Here is an 8,788-nt window from a genome sequence, read left to right as displayed (position 1 = left end):
CAGCGAACGTTTACGTGCCGCTTCAAGTGCATTAGGAGGGTTTGACCCAAAATGCCATGGCGAACTGCTAATAGTGTCACTACTGGCATTCAGTATGATGCCACCTCGGCCGACCACACTTGGTGGACTTAGACGTGCTACTCCACGTATCTCAGAGATATTGAACCCTTGATCATTCGGCCTTTGGCTAACAATGCTTTCAGCATTTAGTGAAAAGTTATTATAACGAGTGTCACTCGACGGAGTACGTGCCGTTCCACTTATTTCTACTGAGTCGGGCTCAGAATTAATGTGTTAAACATTAGAGTTTATTAACTCAGACATGCCAATGTCTAAAAACACTGACAGACTCATTCAATGATCCTCGCCACTAGCGCTTTTGTTGCCTAGCAAAGGCGGGTTCATGACTCTCCAAAACTTTGCTAGGAACATCGCGCGTGGCGCTTAGGGTCTTGAACCTCCAATCGATCCATGGCTCATGGTGTTCTAACCAGGCCATACCAAGGATGAGATCATATCTCGAATCCAAATCAAGGACGAGACAGCGTTCCATACTATCAAAGTCCAGAAACTTTATTCCTAAGTTCAATGGGACTTTGGGAACAGTGACACGAGTCCCAGTCGCTAAGCGAACAGTGATTGTATCACCTTCATGCGCTCTAAGCGCCTCAACGTATTGTATATTTCTTTCAAGGGATAGACGTCGGGCATAATTGCAAGACGCTCCTGAGTCAATTAAAATTGATTACGGCTTGTCAAAGCCCTTTACAGTCGCTTGAGCGACTAGCAAGCCAGGCTTTTACTCTCGCCCCATGCCATTGAGCCCCGAGCTAACTGGAGCTAGTTTTTTTATATTATCACCTCATTGAGGTTTAAAAGAGCCTAGGTCTACCCAATAGGGCGCCCCGCACCTACTGGGTATCGACGTTTTCCCGCGCCGTACCAGATCTCTGGTATAGGTCGGAGTTGAAGCTCTTTCGAGCTTTACGCGAATTTCGAAGCGGGCAGGCAGGGCGTAAATGTTTCGTGCTTCCGCACATATAATATCTACGGATGGTCTTATGCTGTTCCACAGCTTGAAGAGCCTCTTCTCCTTCCTCAACGAGGCTTAAATCCATAGGTCCGCTCTATTAGACGGAACACATGTGCTCGAAGAGCTTGTAGCAACTACCTTTTCGTACGTAGCCGGATGAGATCGGAACAATTCCGTCCGGACAACGCCCTCATTGAGACCCCCCATAAAGATGGTCACTGCAATTGCTTCTTGCACCGGATCTTGATGCATAGATGCAATGAGAGTTATCAACTCTTGGACAAAGTCCCCTAGGGTTCTTTTACCCTGTCGAGTCGCTAGGAGCCGTGCTCGCATGTGAAAAGCCTGATCTGGCGGTGCAAATATGATGTTTCAGCGAATTCTGTGAGGGAAAAGCGTCGTTTATGGACGTGCTGCACGATAGTGCCCACTCCATGGCTCTACCTCCAAGTTTGGAAATGGCCATAGCCACCTTTTGCCGTTCTGTTAAGAACAAGGCGGAATCAGTGGACATTTACATCTGCTTAATCCAAAAAGAGAGATTTTCTCCCTCTTTTCTCTCAAATGTCTTCACATTTACAGCTAGATGGCAAGCCATCGGCTCTGAGTCAGGGACAGAGATGTTTCGGGTAGGCACAGATGCCGCTAAGTTGTCATGTACCTGACTGATCAAGGAGGCTTTGTTTCGCATGAAGGCTTCAAGCCTTGCATGCAGGACCTCTGGTCCCTGGGAGATATTAAATTCCACGTGCTCAAACCCGAATAAGGTTTGAGCTTGTCATAAACGGCGCGTTGCGCTTCTGACAAATCTGAAACCTCTTCCATTTTCGTGAGAAATTAGTCGTGTAATCAGGCGTAGATTGACTACGAGTGCTACCAGGTGTAGCGGAGCTGCCTCGCTCCTAAAGTCAGAGGAAGACTTTCAGACTCAGAGAGTCACTTATTTATTGAACTTGCGAGTTTAACAACTCAAGGAGTCGTACAAAGCTTAAGATATCCTAGTCCAAGGGATTCAGGGGTTCGTAGAACCAAGTGGCAACTAGTGCCCAAGAGGATAAACCTTAGAAAGGCTTCTATCTCTTACAGATCAATGCGCAAGCCTTAGGAAGGCACTTAACGCTGTAAGATCAAAAAGGGAACTGAACTTTATTTAATTACTTACATCTAAAAACCTTACCCTAGCTAATTAAAAATAGATTTTGGCCGCCAGATATAAATCTGGCGTCGACCACATTCATTACCCATAATAAATGGGATTTAAGTAAGTAACTATTTCAAAATTAGATAAAAGGGTATTTTGCCCATAAAGTAAATGTACCACAACAACGGTTCTCCAACCAATTTGTACCCCATTACACTACTACTGACTTAATTACATTAATAACAAACTATGAATGGCGCCCCCTTGCGGAGGGGGTTGATCTAGACTTAAATCAACCAATCAATAGAGCTAATGTCTTAGTTCCAATATTACCAAAACTGGTAATATTGGTGCAATTTCAAGTCAAATGAATAAAAATATTAATATACGTACTTCTTTGCTTATTTCCTTTCACAGAATATAATATTTTTATTCCTCTTTATGGAAAAAATGCCATGTACGTTACACCCCGTTACAATTCTTCCTTTCAAATACATAAATCAATATTTCTCTGCGATTCGATACAATTCATCTAATCCGACTGCAGCAGTCGCATCACAATCTCGGTCTAAGGCGGTGACCTCTCATTCGCTCTTCCCGCACTTCTTGCCATCGTTCCCAAGCAATTAACCAAATGCTTCCGCTTCGGGAATATTCGGGCAAGCGCGCGGTGGCTACCCACCGCCAGGTCAATTATAATCCTCGCAAGGTATCATTCTTAGTACTAGGCCTCCTCTTCTTCGTGTACATGTACTTTAATGTACGCTTTTTAGCCACCTCGACGAATTTAACGAACTCTGTCGAAGCTCCTGGCCAGGAGTGGAGCTTCAGCGCCACCAATCGTGGTGGAGAAGAAGAAAAGACTCTTGTCGACAGATTCGCGACGCGCCAAGTCAAGCACTTAGTCTTCACGTCCACTTGTCGTGACCTTGACTTTGTGCATGCTGAGGTCCTCGCGTTTACGCTGCGACGTACGGGATACGATGGCAATATCACTCACTTGCTCTATGGCTGTACGGACATCGAGGCCTCCGAGCTTACCCGCAAGAAAAATTCGCAACACAGCGTACAGACTCGGTGTTATCCGGAAATTTCGGCATCGAATACAACATTTGGCGAAAAGTTGCTTACAACGACATTCAATCCGATTGTGCTCGCCAGATGGATGCTTTCTACGATTGCGGATGGAAATAGTGATACGAAGCGCGATGGATTGTTTGAAGAGCAATATGCCTTATCCTCTGACGACTATATCATGGTTGTCGATAGCGATGCCATTTTTACTAAAAAAATAGACTTGTGGAACTTGTTGGCCGAAGTCAAGAACGCCATTGATCCTCGTATTTTTGGGCAGGATGCGTCGTGGTACTGGCCAAAGCGGTTTCCACTCACGAAAGATCAATTGAAGCGGGTGGTCCCGACAAACTCTCGCGCGTTGCTATTGGAGGACTGGCGCGAGTATGCATCGATTGCACCATTTGTGGCGGAAGTTAGTGCGTGGAAGGAGATTTTGCCAACAGCTGTGGATCTATGGAGCAAACTGTCGCATGAACAGCTCTACCTTGCAATCCCGATCGCTGCAGCACACGAGAAGATAGCCGTTGGTATCTCGGGGGTGCTCAGTGTACACCACTATCCGTCTCGGTACCAGAATTGGGACTTTGTGGATGATATTAAACACAATCCATGCGATGAACGAGCGGAAGGAACCAACTTGGCTTTGTCGTCTTATCCAATCTCCATCCGTGCTTTAAACTTTACGTTGCCTCAGTGGATTGATGGCCGAGATTGGAGCTTTTTTGCTGATAAAATTCCGTCGGACTTTTTCTCTTGTGATGCGTGGATGATGCACCAACCAAGTAGCTATCTGTGGCACCTAGCCAGCAATACAAGTGGGTATGAACGTGTTCCTAATATTCTCCGTCGTCGACACACAATGAGTGTGTGTCTAGCCGTAGAGGCCTACAATAGCGCGTCTGAGAATTATCGGTCACGTGTTTGCCCTACGGGTTTCAATCACAATCGGCGTATCCCAATGGCACTTCGAAACGAGACGTGGAATACTGCGATACCGCTTGCCGAAGGTACTCCCATGGAAAAAGACCCACCAGTCTACTTTGGTAATTACAAGCCTATAGAAGCGAAACTTGCTTTGAACCCTGATATAAAAGGAAGCGATGATGTGCATTTTGTCTTCACGACTTCGTGTGAGCAATATCAGGACTGGCAAAGTGAGGCTCTAGCCCAGAGCTTCGCTCGAGTAGGCCAGCGCGGTGCTCTCACACGCATCGTCAGTGGCTGCTCGGATACGATCTTAAAAGACCTTGTTCGTCGCACCCGCAAGTCTTCTCCCCACCTGCGAATTCACGTCACCCGTGACTTTAGCTCGATTCCAATGCTTCAGACCGATAATAGCAAGGGAGAAAATGCTTCATTTCCAGACGCTTATGTACCGTACAATAAGCCGTTTGGACTACGAGACTGGCTCGCGACAGCGAATCCTCCCGTGCGCGAGAAGCTTCTCGTTGTGCTGGACCCCGATTTTTTATTTCTTCGAACTTTTGCTGTAAATTTTGGCGGCCGCGTCACCACAGCAAAAGGCGTCGACTCTGGCGACTACGAGCATGACGCCGAAGTTATCGAGGGTATGCGACAATACAAACGCTTCTTTGTGTATGCTGGCTTTCGTGACAATGTGAGCGATACGGTCGTAGACGGTGCGGCTGTTGCCCAGCGATGGACGAAATATTTAAAATCCCTAGCTTTTATCAATAGCAGCGCTATCTGTCCAGAGTGCGCAAACGTATCCGAAACGGACGCGTTAGAGTATTACTCCGTCGGTCCTCCATACGCTCTGACGCGCACAGATTTGATGGAAATGGTGGATGACTACTGCAATATGACACTTCTTAAACGAGAACAGAATCGTGAGTACTGGATGAACGAAATGCTGGGCTACTCGCTTGCAGCAGCGAAACACAATATAAAGCACACGGCTTTCGACAATCTGGCGCTGAGTAAAAAGTCCGATGACTACACTGGTTTTATCAAAATGGTGAAAGGCAATCCATGTGAGGACCCGGTGATTCCTCTTATCCCGAGTGAGGCTCCTCCGCTGTTGCACGGCTGTCATTTGTACGAGATGGTCGACGATCGTGGACTCAACTGGATATACTACAAGCAACTCATGCCAAACAATTTGTTTGCGTGTGACTCGTGGCTGCTAGCAACGCCACCCGCGAGCATCTGGTCGATAGCCAAGCGCAGCCACGATGAGCATAAAATGCTCGAGGCCTTTGGTCTATGCACAAGCATCAAGGTGATTAACCAAGCACTGGTCGATTTCAAGACTAAAATGTGTCCCGATGGATTTAATCAGAATCGCCGCCTACGTCTCGTCAAGAAATTCCGAGAAGATTTGCTCGAGGTGGGCAAAGTGCACAAGCCTTGGCAAGACGCTGCTGACGAGAATGCTCGCGAAGGAGCGTAAGGAGTAGATTAGGCACCTGGATAAGTTCGACATTCAAGTGCCAGACAAATTGGTAATCTTAAACACATGTCACATGTGGATTCCGTAGTAAAATTTTTAATCGTAATAGAATATTTATACAGTAAATTCAGGTTACAGTGTCATGACACTGCGGTAAAAAATAATATTTGCCTTGCAGTATTCAGTTACGAGAGGAACACTTAATATTGTACAAGAAGTACGCTTTCTAGCGTTGATTACATACTGATACTATTCACACTCGACGTGAGCTTGGTCATCATCAGACAGTAGAAAGTCAACGTCCAGACGCGCATTTTTCGCTAAATCACCAGGCGCCGTTCGCACGGCGAGATCGTTCAGCGGCACATGATCCGGCGGTGACATGAGGAACACGACGGTCTCGTAATCCCCTGCAACTGGTAGCAGCGCATCGGCAAAGGCGACGTCGCACATGTACTTAATGACTCGCATATTGGAAGCAAAGAAAAAAGTGTCACGTATCGGGTAGCATACTTCTTGACCAATCATCCTGTCGCATAGTTGCTGGTTACGTAAAATGTGCGGAAAGAGGTGCTTAATGGTCTCTTGCGAGATGCGTACTCGAAGATTCGCTTTCGTCGTCACAGCCAGCGTATCCTCCGTGTCGACAACGTCGATATCAACGAGTTCAAAGTCGAGCGAGTTGTGCCACGCCGCCCACGCTGTCCACCCATTGAGCAATGTACTTGCCCCGAGGACAAAGCGCCCGCACCAATCAAACACTTCGACGTACGGGTCCATTATACAATTCAAAAACTCGCGCTGCGTGTCAGGCGTGGGCTGGTGAACCTCCAAGAGAGGGCGCTTCGTCCAGGCTTTAGCGTCCTCTGGGGGTGGCGCGTACATGCCATGTCGAAACATAGTCATGTACTCTTGCACAATCTTGGCAAGGGACCCAGAGACTGAGCCGCGGAACTGCAAGCACTGCTCGCGGCGGAGGTCGCGGAGGGCAAAGAGGTCATACACGTCCGCTCGCAACGCGCGCACGATGGCCTCAAGATTCTCTGAGTAAAACTTTTGGCGCTCGCGGCACTGACGGCTCCGCTCGGTGGAAAGCGCGCGGGCTTTGCTAACTTTTTTCTTTTTCTTAAGTGCTGGCCGCTTCGGTCCAAGATTGAAGGCCACCGACTCACGTCGCGTGTCGACATCGCTGCTGCTGTTGGGCGAAAAGGCGATGCTCAACATATTGGTGGAAACCAGGTGGTGGAGTGCTTTCGGTAGCGTTGCAAGTGGGCAAATGAACAGCGCTGGGTGCTGCTACGACCGTCTTCTTCGAGCTTAGGGCTGGTCTTGCCGTTGAGTGTGCTCTGTGCAATTGATAGACTGACCACTTTCGTGAACGAGTTGCAAAGTGTAGGGCTCTTCTCTGTCAACCTTGCGTAAGTTTTCTGCAACAAGACGGGGCAAAAGCGCGTACACGATCATTAATTTAAACGATTCTACCGTCTTCCGACGTGCTGCTCAGTGAAAGAATTTAATATAAATCATGTTAAAATTATGTAAAACACATGAGCTAATTCTGTGACAGGACCCCAGTACAACCAGCATAGCTGATACATAGTTTTGTGGCGAACACAACATCGCAATTATCGTAATTGTCGAACAATCAATCACACACCTTAGCACAGCGATGAAGCGGCACGTCGTAATGCGGCCACGCTCTACTTAGACACACACCCTAGCACAGCGAGGAAGCAGTTAAACCTGCTTCTCTTGCGTGCAGTGAGGTAGTTGTGGTGGGCGCGCAAGCGACCTCACCCAACACACTAAGTACTCTGGTTAAGTGTCGTCACGGGAGCGGTAATCCGTCTCCTCGTGCGCACTTACCAAGTAGGAAGTAGTTTTCAGACTGATTTATATTTAATAGAATTAAATACAAATACCTATTTTTACCAATTAAAATGTTATCTCTACAGATAACATTTAATATGTATTGCGAGCGTATCTTTCTAGATACCTCGCGCAACGGATGACGCTAGCCGTCATCATGAATGACGCTAGGCGTCATCCCTCCTACTGTGAATGCACCGATGTGCATCACATACACAAGGGTTGGTCACAAATGTGCACACCCGAGTGTTGGGTCTGATTACTATAATTTAATAATAGACCATTCCCTTAAGTACACCAAGTGTACTTTACGGGGACTGTGTAACATTAGGGCAACTTTAGCCCGTTACACCATCCCTCTATTTAAGAACGAATTTACATTTTTAAATTCGTCAAAGAGGAGAGAAGAACTGCGAGCAGCTTTACGCACCGCTAGTTCACTCAATCACTCTAGCGACCTGTGTTTCCATACACGGTGCCAAAGATGCCACCTAAAAGGGGTCACGTTGGTGGGTCGTCTGCGAAGACGCCCACTCAACCTCACACTAAGCGCACGCGCCGCGTTAACCGGCCGCGTCTAATGCCTTAGTCGGAACGCAGACAGCCACTGCGGCTGTCGCGTTAACAGGGCTAAAGCATCCATCCCACGTTAACAGTGAGGATGTTGATCCGTCGCTCATTGTCGACTACAATGAGTCGACACCGTTGCCGTCATAGTTGTGATGGGGACAACGAGCTCATGAGGAATGATGATGCGGCATTATTGCCAATCCAAACTTCTCTCATGGCTCACAACATGGAGACAGCATCATTTACGAATGCTGTCTCGTCGTCTGCGCTGGAAAGCACAGCGACAGGTAATGAGAGCGCTAGCCATAAAGGCGCAGCCGCTTCTACGTTGGGTATAACCACAACGCCTTATGCTCAGACCATAATCCATTAATGGTTCTGACATAGAGAATTCGGAGCCCAAAGTTCCGCCGACGACACGTGAACGTGCTCAGTCGGTGTCACAAGCCAGTCGTTTAGAACCTTGCTATGTGACGGGTGGCATTCCAAAGATGCCCCCTTCATCTAAATGGCCTCGTTTAAACGGGCCAAGAGCGTCGCTCCTAGAGCGCGCTATTGTAGACGCACATAATTATTATGGCGTCTTTCAATCATGGAGGGCTCAGGGAAAATCGCTTGGGCGTATTTTCCCGATCCCGGTCGTGTTGCGTTCAAATGAAACGCCCGACCAATACGAGGCGGAATT

The 8,788-nt window shown here is 47.6% G+C and overlaps 2 protein-coding genes across 2 annotated transcripts; one reads left to right on the top strand and one right to left on the bottom strand.

Annotated features, from left to right (window-relative positions):
* Positions 1-2,808: 2,808 nt before the first annotated feature.
* CCR75_002804 (uncharacterized protein) lies at positions 2,809-5,664 on the top strand (the record flags this gene model as incomplete). The annotated part of the gene is made up of 1 exon (XM_067960901.1): positions 2,809-5,664. The coding sequence occupies one exon, from the start codon at positions 2,809-2,811 to the stop codon at positions 5,662-5,664; it is 2,856 nt and encodes a 951-aa protein (XP_067820558.1).
* A 249-nt stretch (positions 5,665-5,913) lies between these two features.
* CCR75_002805 (uncharacterized protein) lies at positions 5,914-6,888 on the bottom strand (the record flags this gene model as incomplete). Its single annotated transcript, XM_067960902.1, has 1 exon — positions 5,914-6,888. One exon carries the CDS (start codon positions 6,886-6,888, stop codon positions 5,914-5,916), a length of 975 nt encoding a protein of 324 aa, XP_067820557.1.
* Positions 6,889-8,788: the final 1,900 nt, after the last annotated feature.

Source organism: Bremia lactucae, linkage group LG12 (genome assembly GCF_004359215.1).
Source record: "Bremia lactucae strain SF5 linkage group LG12, whole genome shotgun sequence".
NCBI classification, from domain to species: domain Eukaryota; phylum Oomycota; class Peronosporomycetes; order Peronosporales; family Peronosporaceae; genus Bremia; species Bremia lactucae.
Note: the sequence above shows the minus strand (reverse complement) of the source record. Positions and strands in the feature narration are given on the sequence as shown.